The sequence below is a fragment of the Pelophylax lessonae genome (genome assembly GCF_965119305.1).
Source record: "Pelophylax lessonae genome assembly, chromosome: 5".
Lineage (NCBI taxonomy): Eukaryota > Metazoa > Chordata > Amphibia > Anura > Ranidae > Pelophylax > Pelophylax lessonae.
The window spans coordinates 510,974,686-510,989,867 of record NC_138772.1 but is presented as its reverse complement, the minus strand read 5'-3'; the positions used below and the strand labels follow the sequence as shown (position 1 = coordinate 510,989,867).

General features: G+C 46.5%; 1 protein-coding gene across 1 annotated transcript in view; it reads left to right on the top strand.

Annotated features, from left to right (window-relative positions):
* Window positions 1-14,933, top strand: part of MAL2 (mal, T cell differentiation protein 2) — a 122,784-nt gene extending 107,851 nt beyond the window's left edge. The window contains exons 3-4 of the mRNA XM_082258228.1: window positions 2,135-2,287; window positions 14,521-14,933. Coding sequence (XP_082114354.1) covers window positions 2,135-2,287; window positions 14,521-14,595 — 228 coding nt within the window. The 3' untranslated portion in view covers window positions 14,596-14,933. The remainder of the gene's footprint in view (window positions 1-2,134; window positions 2,288-14,520) is intronic.
* Window positions 14,934-15,182: the final 249 nt, after the last annotated feature.

The following is a 15,182-nucleotide window of genomic DNA, read 5'->3' as shown; positions in this document are numbered from 1 at the left end:
GATTACAATCAGTGGCAGCAAACACAAGTCCAACTATCTTAGGCTGCACTAATGGGCACTGATAGGCTGCACTGGTGGCCACTGATCGGGCTGTACTGATGGACAGTAATGAGGCGGCACTGATAAGGCTGCACTGATGGGCACTAATGAGGCTGAACTTATGGGAACTGATGAGGCTACACTGATGGGCACTGATACACTGTGGTTGTGGTCTGTGGTTTACAGATGACAGAACAGGTCAGAAACAGGAAGGGGTGTGGCCTTTACAGGAAGGGGTGGGTCATATTAAAATAGGGCATGCACAAGTTTAGTCAGGCCTAGGGCAACACAAAACCTAAATACACCATTGCCATGCTCTACTATCCTTGTTCCATATCACCTTATTCCAAATACAATACTGTATTCTCCCTATTCTGCACTGCCTCATTCTGCAATCAACGCTGTATGTGTCCTGTATTCTACACAGTATGACTATTCCTCATTATACAATGTTTTGTATTTTTTTTATGATATTTATAGCCCAACTCTGGGCAAATTTGTTTTCCTATGGGGGGGCTGTGCCTGCACTTAATGGGTCAGCTGCTCGTTTTGTCGATGCAGGATTTTTGTTATTGCGCCAACAGTTTACACAGCGCTTTACAATACAAAAGAGAGATAATACTGTTATAATACAATAAAATAAAAGCGGCTTAAGAGGGCCCTGCTCAGAAGAGCTTACAATCTATTGTATTAGATAGTCTAGGTGTGAACACAGCGCCTAGATTTGGGCTTTAATATTCAATGCTGATTGTTGTGTTGTACACAGATCTGTACTTACCTCATTACCACCGTTGCATCCTTTTCTTTCCTTCATCACCAGCCATGGCAATTAAGGTCTTGTACAATAGTGTTTTTATTGTTTGGGGCGGCCCAATATACGTTTTGCTATAAGGCTCTTGGATTTTTAGTTACACCCCCAATCAACATAGATGACCATTTCTGGCTTTTTTTTTTGAATTTTTTTTCCTGTGTATCAGATTCACACACAACCAGCATTTTCAGAGGGAGATAAGCAATTGTAACCGGGACAGAAATTGTTTGGAAAATCTCATATTTTATAGGTGTGACAGGACCAGTAAAAGAGAGTGAAATCTTCCAGTGGGGACACCTATTTTGGTAACCACAGTGGATTTTCCTGAAGAGATTTCCTTCCACTTCCTGGTGTTTCTCTGGGACAGTAGGGCCTCGTTCATTACCTTAGGACCTGTGTGATATTTCTTAGATGATGGGAAAATCGAACTACTAGCTCAGTGTTTCTCCACCTTATTTTAGACAAAGCACCTGGGCTGGCGCTACCTATAGGCAAGTTAGCTGCCGGCCTAGAGCGCACATCAGTCGGGGGCACTGCATGACGGCGCTGTTTTGTCTTTCGAGTCTTCCAGCCTGGTCCAGAAGTGCAGGTGCGGGCCCGGAGCCTCCGGACCACAGCTGACATGAGGAAGCGAGCTGGTGCCGCCACTATTTGTCTTCAGGCCGGGTCCAGTGGTGCAGGTGCAGGCCTGCGGACCAGGACTGAAGAAATAAGTAGAGAGGCGCCACAAAAATCTCTACCCCGCCACCTCCACCATACACATGGGGAGGGCAAAGGGGGGTGGAGTCCGGAGTGGAGCCAAGTAGGCGACAAAATGAGATTTCACCTAAGGTGTCAACAATCCTTGCAACAGCCCTACATTCACCTCCTAGTGTTTTGCAGCTTGAAACTCCAGAGCGCTCAACATCCAATGTCCCATGTATTTTGACGGTGACTTTTGACCTATGAGCGCTCAGATGCCTGTAGCCCAAAACCTGATGCTCCAAAAGCTACCTGCATTATTTTTGAGGCAGAATTGGGAGTTCTTGTCCCCATAGACTTGAATGGGAATGCATGAAAATGCACGAATCAAGTATTTTTTTAGCTTGTAAAAACTGATCTCCGTGATGCTTTTCATTGGCTAAAACGAAAAGACCTAAAGCCTGAATACACTTGTAAAATGCTTGAAATACACTTCTAAAATGCTTGTATACATGCAGAAAACTCTAAAATAATTCATAGAATTAAAGGAAATCCTTTAATATACGTGATAAACATTTCATATCCTATCTGTCTCTTTTCCAGGACCTCGCGTACCACTTCCTCACCTTCGTGTTCTACTTCGGAGCCTTCGTTCTGCAAGCAGCTGTGTCAACTTTAGCCAATCTAGAGAAAAATTCCAATAGTACCATTCTGAAGCTCGATAATCGCAAGATTGGACTGAATGTAGCAGCAACAGTAAGTAAATGAGCAAAAGTGAAAATAAACCCGAAACCAAAAATGTAATATATTGCAACTAACCAATCATTGGATGTGATGGCTGCTTTCATTTTCTTTTCTTTGGGTTTTTCACCTGGTGATCTGGCCAGTAACACACCTACTGTATTAGTGAGGCACAACTCTGAATGAATGGGCAGAGGAGGCCACAGAACCTGTGTAATTATTATGTGTCCTGGTTTAAAGGGATGAGGTGGCAACCCTACTTGAAATATGCTTTTGAACTTACTAGAAAATTTGACTAGTAAATTCCCTAGCACAGCCTTCCCCCTCCTTGCCTGTCATAGCCCTCTCCCCTTCTGGGAGTGTCTTATTACTGTCTCTGCTGACCCAGCTCCTAGACCCCTCCCTTCACCTCCCTACATAAGCTTTTATGTAGCTGCCAATGGAGTAGTGATGGGGAATTCTGTAGAGTGTGCCTTGAGCGACAGCTCTCATTTTGCCGGGGTTGTCGACAACACATCCAAGATGACGGCAGCCAGCAGCAGTCTCAGGACTTTTGGATGTCTACACAAGGGAGACTTTTAGGCAAACTGTATACACAAAATATGTTAAATACAATAAATAATATAAATAAATTCTATGTTAAACTAATGTTACATAATATAATCTTACGGGAATATTTTTCTTATAATGAATATTTGAGGGAGGCACAACCCTTTGGGCCCACCCTCCTGGGACTGCGGTTGCTCTCCCCCTTTTTATTTCCTTCTCAGAGCTGCTGTAATGGATGTTGCATGTATATTTGTGTGCAGTATTGGGTGCATGGCGCCTTTTAAGAATTCCCATTAGTTTTCCCAATTGTGCTATGAAAGTCAATGGGAACGCCTGGGATTGTTATGGGGTGCTGGACTATGGTCTATATATGGTGGCTGGATCTGGTTCTGGTCCTCTTTGGACTCCTTAGCAAAAAGAGCTCCCACCCTTCCACCCATCGTGGTATTTTATGTGATTTTCTGCCACCCTGGATCCCGGGGGGAGTGTTGATCACCGCCATTACCGCCAAAAAATAAATAAAAATTTCATAAATCTATCCCGTAGTTTGTAAACGCTATAACTTTTGCGCAAACCAATTAAAATACGCTTTTTGGGATTTTTTTTACCAAAAATATGTAGCAGAATACAAATTGGCCTAAACTGATAAAAAAAATTAGATTTTTTAAAAATTTTTATTGGGAATGTTTTATAGCAGATAGTAAAAAATATGGCGTTTTTTTTTTTTTTTTATTTTTTTTCAAAATTGTCGCTCTTTTTTTGTTTATAGCGCAAAATCTAAAAAATGATCAAATGGCAAAAAAAGAAAGCTCTATTTGTGGGGAAAAAAGGACATCAATTGTATTTGGGTACAGTGTCGCACGTCTGCGCAATTTTTCGTTAAAGTAACGCAGTGCAGAATCGCAAAAAATGGCCTGGTCATTAAGGGGGTAAAACCTTCTGGAGGTGAAGTGGTTAATACTCAAGTATCAAACACATCCAGCATTAACATGCATTTACAGGCGTCACGTGGTTTTTTTTCTCCCAAAAAGAAGCTGCGACTGCCGACTGGACGCGTTGGCAGTGGATTTTTTCTCTGCCTCTAAACACCCAGGGCCGGCCCTACCATGGGTCCCGGTGGGACCATGGGACCCAGGCGGCACTTAGAGGAGGGCAGCCCCCAGCCGCCTCTTCTCTTCGGCTATTGGTAAAAAAAAAAAAAAGGTCCGCAGCCGGCCTGACATGCACACTGCGCATGCGCCGCCACCGCTCAGAAAAGCCCGTAAACGTTCGGCTATTTCCGGGAACATGTACGGACTTTACCAAGCGGCGGCGCATGCGCAGTGTGCATGTCAGGCTGGCCGTGGACCTTGTGCAAACGTTGGTTTCCCCAAGATTTCCAGTTTCCCCAGGCACTCGGCTCTGATTGGAACTCCACCTCTCGCCTCCCCAGCACACATGGATTCCGCCCCTCCAGCTTCCTCCAGCCTTCTGCACTCCAGCTACTCCTCCCCAGCCATTTTTAAATCCTAAGGCGCCCTTTAGGAACAGGTAAGTGAGACTGCTCCACACACAGCCACACTACCTGCCATAATGCTGGGCTGCAGGCATACTACAGAAGATGCAGTGCTGCGGGCATGGTACATGCCCACAGCACTGCATCTCCTGTAGTATGCCCGCAGACCCGCATTCTCCTCTACCATGCCCGCAGCACTGCATTCTCTTGCACCATGCCCACAGACCTGCATTCTCATGCACCATGCCCACACCCTGCATTCTCCTGTACCATGCCCGCAGCCCCGCATTCTCCTGAACCATGCCCGCAGCCCTGCATTCTCCTGGACTATGCACGCAGCCCCGCATTCTCCTGCACTATGCCTGCAGCCCCGCATTCTCCTGCACCATGCCCGCAGCCCCACATTCTCCTGTACCATGTCCGCAGCCCCGCATTCTCCTGTACCATACCCGCAGCCCCGCATTCTGCTGTACCATGTCTGCAGCCCTGCATTCTGCTGTACCATGTCTGCAGCCCTGCATTCTCCTGTACCATGCCCACAGCCCTGTTTTCTCCTGTACCATGCCCACAGCCCTGTTTTCTCCTGTACCATGCCCGCAGCCCTGCATTCTTCTGTATTATGTCCGCAGCCCTGCATTCTTCTGTACCATGTATGCAGCCCCGCATTCTCCTGTACCATGCCCGCAGCCCTGCATTCTCCTGTACCATGTCTGCAGCCCTGCATTCTCCTGTACAATGCCCGCAGCCCTGCATTCTCCTGTACCATGCCAGCAGCACTGCATTCTCCTGTACCATGTCTGCAGTGGCGGAGCCAGAGGGTTAGCTGGGGTGTCAATTGACACCCCAGAAAAAGTCCCTGCCACCCCTGTTGCCACCCCGATCCAGGCTGGCAGCGGAGGAATCACAGGCAGTGGTGGGATGGGATCAGCCGGTTCGCAGAACCGGCTGATCCCTCTAAGCTGGCGGCCAGGGTCAGGGAGCAGCAGAACAGTGCGTCCCGAAGCCGAGCCCGCCCATTCTGTGACAATAGCGAATGAAAATTCGCTATTGTCACATGGATCCTCCTCCGGCCAATCAGGGAGCGGGTCCTCCCGCTTCCTGATTGGCCGAATGGCAAATGCCGTGCCATTGGTCGAGGAGGCGCCGGCGGGAGGACTGAGAAGATGCAGGGAGCCGCGGACCGATGATAAGCTGCTGTGATGACCGTCCGTCCGTGAGGTAAGTAAGCCGGTCTCATGGGGGGGGGGGGGGACGACGACGCTGGCACTCTGCAATGATTGCGGGCAAATGCTGTGGCACTCTGCAATAATCATTGGGGGCATTGCTGTCTCACTCTGCAATAATCATTGGGGGCATTGCTGTCTCACTCTGCAATAATCATTGGGGGCAAATGCTGTGGCACTCTGCAATAATCATTGGGGGCATTGCTGTCTCACTCTGCAATAATCATTGGGGGCATTGCTGTCTCACTCTGCAATAATCATTGGGGGCAAATGCTGTGGCACTCTGCAATAATCATTGGGGGCATTGCTGTCTCACTGCAATAATCATTGGGGGCATTGCTGTGGCACTCTGCAATAATCATTGGGGGCATTGCTGTCTCACTGCAATAATCATTGGGGGCATTGCTGTGGCACTCTGCAATAATCATTGGGGGCAAGGCTGTCTCACTGCAAAAATCATTGGGGGCAAGGCTGTCTCACTCTGCAATAATCATTGGGGGCATTGCTGTCTCACTCTGCAATAATCATTGGGGGCAAGGCTGTCTCACTGCAATAATCATTGGGGGCATTGCTGTCTCACTCTGCAATAATCATTGGGGGCATTTCTGTGGCACTCTGCAATAATCATTGGGGGCATTGCTGTGGCACTCTGCAATAATCATTGGGGGCAAGGCTGTCTCACTGCAATAATCATTGGGGGCATTGCTGTCTCACTGCAATAATCATTGGGGGCATTTCTGTGGCACTCTGCAATAATCATTGGGGGCAAGGCTGTCTCACTGCAATAATCATTGGGGGCATTTCTGTGGCACTCTGCAATAATCATTGGGGGCATTGCTGTCTCACTGCAATAATCATTGGGGGCATTTCTGTGGCACTCTGCAATAATCATTGGGGGCATTGCTGTGGCACTCTGCAATAATCATTGGGGGCATTGCTGTCTCACTGCAATAATCATTGGGGGCATTTCTGTGGCACTCTGCAATAATCATTGGGGGCATTGCTGTGGCACTCTGCAATAATCATTGGGGGCAAGACTGTCTCACTGCAATAATCATTGGGGGCATTGCTGTCTCACTGCAATAATCATTGGGGGCATTTCTGTGGCACTCTGCAATAATCATTGGGGGCATTGCTGTCTCACTCTGCAATAATCATTGGGGGCAAGGCTGTCTCACTGCAATAATCATTGGGGGCATTGCTGTCTCACTGCAATAATCATTGGGGGCATTGCTGTCTCACTGCAATAATCATTGGGGGCATTTCTGTGGCACTCTGCAATAATCATTGGGGGCATTGCTGTGGCACTCTGCAATAATCATTGGGGGCAAGGCTGTCTCACTGCAATAATCATTGGGGGCATTGCTGTTTCACTGCAATAATCATTGGGGGCAAGGCTGTCTCACTGCAATAATCATTGGGGGCAAGGCTGTCTCACTCTGCAATAATCATTGGGGGCAAGGCTGTCTCACTCTGCAATAATCATTGGGGGCATTGCTGTCTCACTCTGCAATAATCATTGGGGGCAAGGCTGTCTCACTCTGCAATAATCATTGGGGGCATTGCTGTCTCACTCTGCAATAATCATTGGGGGCATTGCTGTCTCACTCTGCAATAATCATTGGGGGCAAGGCTGTCTCACTCTGCAATAATCATTGGGGGCATTGCTGTCTCACTCTGCAATAATCATTGGGGGCAAGGCTGTCTCACTCTGCAATAATCATTGGGGGCATTGCTGTCTCACTCTGCAATAATCATTGGGGGCAAGGCTGTGGCACTCTGCAATAATCATTGGGGGCATTTCTGTGGCACTCTGCAATAATCATTGGGGGCATTGCTGTGGCACTCTGCAATAATCATTGGGGGCATTGCTGTGGCACTCTGCAATAATCATTGGGGGCATTGCTGTGGCACTCTGCAATAATCATTGGGGGCATTGCTGTCTCACTCTGCAATAATCATTGGGGGCAAGGCTGTGGCACTCTGCAATAATCATTGGGGGCAAGGCTGTGGCACTCTGCAATAATCATTGGGGGCATTGCTGTGGCACTCTGCAATAATCATTGGGGGCATTGCTGTGGCACTCTGCAATAATCATTGGGGGCAAACCTGTATCCTGTCTGTATCCTCTGATCGCCACCTGTATCCTGTCTGTATCCTCTGATCACCACCACCTGTATCCTGTCTTTACTAGTAATGGCAGCGATCATTAGAGGGACTGCGACATTGCGGTGGACGAATATGACACTAAATTACACTTTGTATATTGACCCCCCAAAATAATACCTAGCCACCCCTTTGCCACCCCTGTTTTAAAAGTCTAGCTCCGCCACTGCATGTCTGCAGCCCTGCATTCTCTTGTACCATGTCTGCAGCCCTGCATTCTCTTGTACCATGTCCGCAGCCCTGCATTCTCCTGTACCATGTCCGCCACCCTGCATTCTGCTGTACCATGTCTGCCACCCTGCGTTCTCCTGTACCATGCCCGCAGCCCCGCATTCCCCTGCACCATGTCCGCAGCCCTGCAGGGCACTGTGGCACTATAGACAGTAGAAAACCTGGTGCGCTCATCTGCCCAGTGTCTACTGCTCTGTCCTGCTCTTGCTGTCACTCCATACACACTCCTCATGACTGCTTTCATAGTCCTATAGAATGTGGGGGCCTCTTGGAGGGCGTACATTTTTTTTTTTTTGGGGGGGGGGGGCAGCATTTCATTCTCGGACCCAGGCAGCACAATGTCTTGGGCCAGCCCTGTAAACACCTCTACCTGTAAAGTTCTATGTGTGCATACACACAGGACATACAGTATAGGCTAACATGCAGTGTCATTTAGAGGAAGGAAAAAAGAAAAAAAAAAACGCCAGATCCCCCTAAAAACCACATTAAAATCTTCCAGCGTGCAGGAGGCCCTAGTCTTCTGTGGAGAAGCTGTTCATAGATCTTATCAGCACTTGATTGTCACTTGTAGACGCTGGTCTCCTTGGAGTAATGTTGGTATGAACCCTTCAGACAAATACCTGAGGACAGCAAACACAGGAAGCGTTAATAAATACTCTAGCAGTTATAATTTTGGCTTTCCTTATTTAAACATCTGTCATCTTCTGAATTCTTTTCTAGTCATTCATTACATCTTGTTAAATATTTTCACCAAATTCCTGTTTTAAAAAATGACTTCTTTTCATAAAAACTGTTAATGTTTAACCACTTCTGGATTTTTCCCCTTAATGACCAGGCCATATTTTGCAATTCGGCACTGCGTTACTTTAACGGACAACTGCGCGGCCCCCAAATAAAATTGATGTCCTTTTTTTTCCCCACAAATAGAGTTTTCTTTTGGTGGTATTTGATCACCTCTGCAATTTTTATTTTTTGCGCTATAAACAAAAAAAGAGCGACAATTCTGAAAAAAAAAAAACAATATTTTTCACATAATGCTATATAATAATAAAATAAAAAAAATCCAAATTTTTTTTTTAGGCCAATTTGTTTTCTGCTACGAATTTTTGGTAAAAAAAATCGCAATAAGCGTATTTTGATTGGTTTGCGCAAAAGTTATTGCGTTTACTAACTAAGGGAAAGATTTTTGTCATTTTTATTGTTTGTTTTTTTTTTTTTTTTTAACGAGTAATGGCGGCGATCTGCGTTTTTTTTTTTTTTTTTGCGACATTGCGGCGGACAGATCGGACCCTTGACTGACATTTTTGACACTTTTGGGGGTACCAGTGACATTACTACAGTAATCAGTGCTATATATATGCACTGTTACTGTAATAATGACACTGGCAGGGAAGGGGTTAACACAGTGGGTGATCAAGGGGTTAAATGTGAGCCTAGGGGAGTAATTCTAACTGTGGTGGGGCGTGGCTTGTGAAATGACCATAGAGACCTGTGATCCTATATAGCAGGATCACAGGCGCTCTGTGATCATTTCAGGGAGAAGAACGGTCAGCTGTGTTTACAACAGCTGACCGTTCTCTCTCAGCGGGGAACGATCGCGGGTGTCGGGTGGCAATCGCAGTCCCCGCTGTCGAGTGGGGGGCAGGAGCGCGCCGCCGGAGATGTGTTCTTGCCCCCTAGCTGCAGGCGCGTGACCGACATAGGTCTACGTCGGTTCGCGCAGGAGAGCCGCACTGCCGCAGTAAAAAGGCGGCGGGCGTTTGGGAACCGGTTAAAGAGACCCTAGCACTAAATTAAAGTGTAAACGATCACCTTGTAAAACAACCCATTCAGTTTAAAATGGAAATGAAGGCAAAACATTTTTGTATAGATAAAAAATTCATTATAAATACCATTTTCCCCTTTTTCTTTTTTAACCGCTTATGGGCCACCCCACGCAGATCTACTGTGGCAGGGCGGCCCTCCTGCGCGAAATGATGTACCTGTACGTCATTGCATGCACTGGGTCTGGGGCGCCAGCGACCCCCTCCTGCTGTGATTGACACAGTGGGAGCCAATCAGTGGATCCGGCGGATCCGATGTTCGCCGGCAGCTGGCGATCGTGTGTGATTAGGGCAGAACGCCGATCTGTGAGAGGGGATGAGGGAGATCTTGTGTTCCTGCTGAGCAGAAACACAGATTTCTGTCTTCCCCCAGTCAAGGCATCCCCCATAAAGTTAGCAAGCACTCCAAGGGAACACAGTTTAACCCTTTGATTGTCCCTTATGTTAACCCCTTCCCAGCCAGTGACATTAGTACAGTGACAGTGCATTTTTTTTTAGCACTGATCACTGTATTAGTGTCACTGGTCCCCAAAAAGTGTCACTTCTTGTCAGATTTGTCCACCGCAATGTCGCAGTCCCACTAAAAATCACTGAATATCATCATTACTAGTAAAAAAAAAAAAATTCCATAAATCTATCGCATAGTTTGTAGATGCTATAACTTTTGCGCAAACCAATCAATATACGCTAATTGGGATTTTGTTTTACCAAAAACATGTAGCAGAATACATATTGGCCTAAATTGATGAAGAAATTAGATTTTTTAATGTTTTTTTATTGGATTTTTTTAATAGCAAAAAGTAAAAATTCTAGGTCTTTTTTTTTTCAAAATTGTTGGTCTATTTTTGTTTATAGCGCAAAAAATAAAAACCACAGAAATGATCAAATACCACCAAGAATGCTCTATTTGTGGGAAAAAAAGGACATCAATTTTTTTTTTTGGGGTACAGCGTCGCATGACCAATCAATTGTCAGTTAAAGTAACGCAGTGCCATATCGTAAATAAAAGCCTGATCATAAAGGGGGTAAACCTTCCCGGGCTGAGGTGGTTAAGTGATCACATTCCTTCTGTTCTACGCTGCATAAGAGCTGGGGGGACGGGAAGCAGCAGCACACTGAGCTTTCCAATGGATGGCTGTGCAGCCGGGGGGGGGGGGGGGGGGGGTTGGTGTCAAGACAAGTCTGATCATTGGAGGAGAACAGGCTGAGTTCCCAGCACAATTAGAGAACTGACCGCGCTGTGTACAACTGCTTAGTGTGGTCAGTTTTTGCTAGGAAAGCAGAGGGTTAGCAGGAACACCAGGGATTTCACACAAAGGAAGCAATACAAAGTGAAGAGATGACTTTCTCATGCAAGTACATTGTACAGCAGGTAAATATGAAGTTTTGGGGTAGCAAATCCTTTTAACAACTTCCCGACCACCCGCCGCAATTTTAATTTGGCAGGGTGGCTCTCCTGCGCAAACCGACGTAGACCTACGCAAGAAGCTAGGGGGTGAGCAGCGGCACACTCCCACCCCCACTTGGCAGCAGGGAAGCAGATGCACGGGTCAGGCGGCTCTGATTGCCGTCTGACACCCGCGAACGCTCCCCGCTGAGAGAGAAGAACGGTCGGCTGTTGTAAGCCGACTGTTCTTCTCCCTGAAATGATCACAGAGCCCCTGCGATCCTTCTATATAGGATCAAAGGTCTCTATGGTCATTTCACAAGTCATGCCCCCCCCCCCCACAGTTAGAATCACTCCTCTAGGCTCACATCTAACCCATTGATCACCCAGTAGGTTAACCCCTTCCCTGCCAGTGTCATTATTATAGTAACAGTGCATATTTTCAGCACTGATTACTGTAGTAATGTCACTGGTCCCCCAAAAGTGTCAAAAATGTCAGTTAGGGGCCTGATCTGTCCGCCGCAAAGTCGCAGTCCCGCAAAAAATTGCAGATCGCCGCCATTACTAGTAAAAAAAAAAAATGACATAAATCTTTCCCGTAGTTAGTAGACGCAATAACTTTTGTGCAAACCAATTTAAATACGCTTATTGCGATCTTTTTTTTTTTTTACCAAACATATGTAGCAGAAAACAAATTGGCCTAAAATGTTAAAAAAAATTAAATTTTTTTTTGAGAATGTCATATAGCAGAATGTGAAAAATATTGTTTTTTTTTTTTTTTTTTTTTCAAAATTGTCGCTAATTTTTTTGTTTATAGCGCAAAAAAAAAAAAAAAAATTGCACAGGTGATTAAATGGCACCAAAAGAAAGCTCTATTTGTGGGAAAAAAGGACATCAATTTTATTTGGGTACAGCGTCGCACGACCACGCAATTGTCAGTTAAAGTAACTCAGTGCCAAATCGCAAAATAGGGCCTGGTCATTAAGGGGGCAAATCCTTGCGGGCTTAAAGTGGTTAAAAACTGCAGATAAAAGCACAAAAATTCAAATATTTTAATGGCTAAGTTCACCTTTTGGAACATGTATATATTTAGGGTGGAACATGAAACAAGTTCCAGCTCTTGCCCCCTCTCTCCCTGATCCCCCCCTTGCTGTGACAGCGGGCAGGGGATCTTCTCCCCCACACCTGCTGTCACTTTTTGAAAACAGAGCGGCTGTGCAGGGCTCCATCTAAACATCTGTGTCATTCTTTCACAGATTCCTGTGAATGAAAAAACTACAAATACCATCTTCCACCACGGTAGACGGACTTGTAGTTTCAATGGGCTGTGGTAAAGGGGGCTCCCATAGTCCACTGGCATGTCCTCTGGCTTTCAAACAGAAAGCCTATGCAGAGGTACAGCAGGCTAAAACCTGGAGGACACGTCTGCAGGAGCCCACATTCCACCCCAAATCTACTGATCACAGGTGCAATGCTTTCCAGGCTCCTGCAGGAAAATAATATAAAATGCACATTTTGGTTTTCTGCAAAGACATTTGCATTTATAATTTTTTTCCGTAAATGTTAACTTATCCTCTAAATGCTTACTTACAGAGGTCCTCCCTTACATGGGTCATTTTTTATTGACTTGAAATGTGCCATTGAACATGCAAGACTACTTCAAGAGAGTTAATGTACTTGCACAGCCCCCTTCCTCTTTGTCCTTCACGTCCCTCTCCACTTATGAAAGTATCGAAAAAGAAAATCCCAAATTTTGGGTTGTCTCCAGAAAAGTAATAGAGGGGAAAATTTCCAATGGGGACACTAGTTTGGTGACCTGGGGGTCCCCAAGGAGTGCCCTAAATTTGCAGGGATTTCCTCTGACTTTGTTTGGCTATGGGACAGGAAGTGAAGGGAAATCTCCGCAATGGGACACTCTATCCAAAATGAAAAATAAAGTTTTGTCTATAGTTCTACTTTAAGAGGTTAATGGCAGAGGCATCACAAGGGGGTGCGGGGGGGGGGGGGGGCGGACCGCACCAGGGTGTCCACCGGGGGGGAGGGTGACACCGCTCTGCCTCTGCCCAGTGGCGGAACTATCAGGGCCGCAGCAGTTGTGCTTGCGACAGGGCCCTGGCGTTCCACTACTGCAGGGGGGCCTGCCGCCGCCCATGAGATAGTGCACTGCTCATTTTGGTGCACTCTCACTCAAAGGCACACGGGCTCCGCCCATTCTTTCTGCAGGAAGATGCAATGTTGGGACTCGGGAGACTCAGAGAAAGAGAAAATCAGCTGACGCGGGCTGGCCCAGTAGAGTGAAAGGGGAGGAGCTCTCCACAGTGCAAGGAGGGGGATTGGAGTGTTCTGCAAGTGAGTGACTCTGATCCCTTCCCTCTATCACCACTGCCACTGATCCCCCCCCCCCCACACCACCCCACTGCTGCCACTGATCCCCCTCCTACACCACCCCCACTGCTGCCACTGATCCCCCCACACCACCCCCACTGCTGCCACTGATCCCCCCACACCACCCCCACTGCTGCCCCTGATCCCCCACCACACCACCACTGCTGCCCCTAATCCCCCACCACACCCCCACTGTCTGCATTGAAAGGGGGCACGCTGGTTTCTCTGCATTGAAAGGGGGCACGCTGGTCTCTCTGCATTGAAAGGGGGCACGCTTGTCTGTCTGCATTGAAAGGGGGCACGCTGGTCTGTCTGCATTGAATGGGGGCACGCTGGACATTCTGCATTGAAAGGGGGCATGCTGGTCATTCTGCATTGAGAGGGGGCACGCTGGTCTCTCTGCATTGAATGGGGGCACGCTGGTCTCTCTGCATTGAATGGGGGCATGCTGGTCATTCTGCATTGAAAGGGGGCACGCTGGTCTCTCTGCATTGAAAGGGGGCATGCTGGTCTGTCTGCATTGAAAGGGGGCATGCTGGTCTGTCTGCATTGAAAGGGGGCATGCTGGTCATTCTGTATTGAAAAAAAACATTATTGAAAGGGGTTGGGGTGACCCCGTGAGTTACCACACCGGGTGACACCAACCCTAGTGACGCCACTGGTTAATGGAAAACAACACACTAAGCAGTCAAAGGGAACACCTGTTCATCCCAGTGCAGGTAACAGCCCTCACACAAGGCATGTGGATGCATACACCCCTTGTGAACAAGGCCTAAGTTCAAAGATTTCACTGTTAGGTTTTTCCTCATTATAATGCCTGAGGAAAAAACCTAATAGGCTTCTAAAGCTTGTATTTTTGGCTTACCTTCCAAACTTTCTGCATTACTCCATGGCTAATACTGTACAAGACTAGTCTTGGTTGAACTAAGCACAAAAGGTTGCATCTATTTATACACATAATGACCTTTTCCCTTTTTCTGTGTTCACAGATTTTTGCCTTTGCAGTCACAGTTTGCTATGGTTGTAGCACGGTGCTGGGATTCAGAAGGTGGAGGGGGCAGTAACCTGGAACAAGTTAAACCAGATGGACCTGTTGGAAACTGATACAAGTCGATGAATGAAAAAAAAGCAAGAGAGCACTATCAAATGATAAAACTGAAAGACAATGGTTTGGGTTCCAGAATGACCCGCAGAAGGAGCCTGACCTCGGTGCCGAAACATTACAAGCTGAATGGACTGGTTCCTAGCTAGAACTGCGGCCTATGTGTGAAAACTGCAAGGAGAGGAAAACAGACGTGGCGCACATAGCAACCTGTCAGCATTACAACTGCCATTTTCCTATGGATAACGCTTTCTTGTTTCCTTCTTTCCAGTTTTCATATACGAAGCCCTGTGTTCCCAAAAGTGAATATTACAAAAAAAAAAAAATACAAATAGAAAGGGGAAATGTAATGGCTTTGTATTTTAATTTAAAAAAATTGCATATGGACTTTTTTTTTTTGCTGAAAGTGCTATTCATGTATGTGTTTTGGGAAAATTTATGTTAAACAATAGGGGGCAATAATCTTTAAAATAAAAACAAAAATAAACCCCTTTGAATAAATTATTAGCTTTTGCTACTATGGTCTTCGGAAAAGGAGACATGTATATA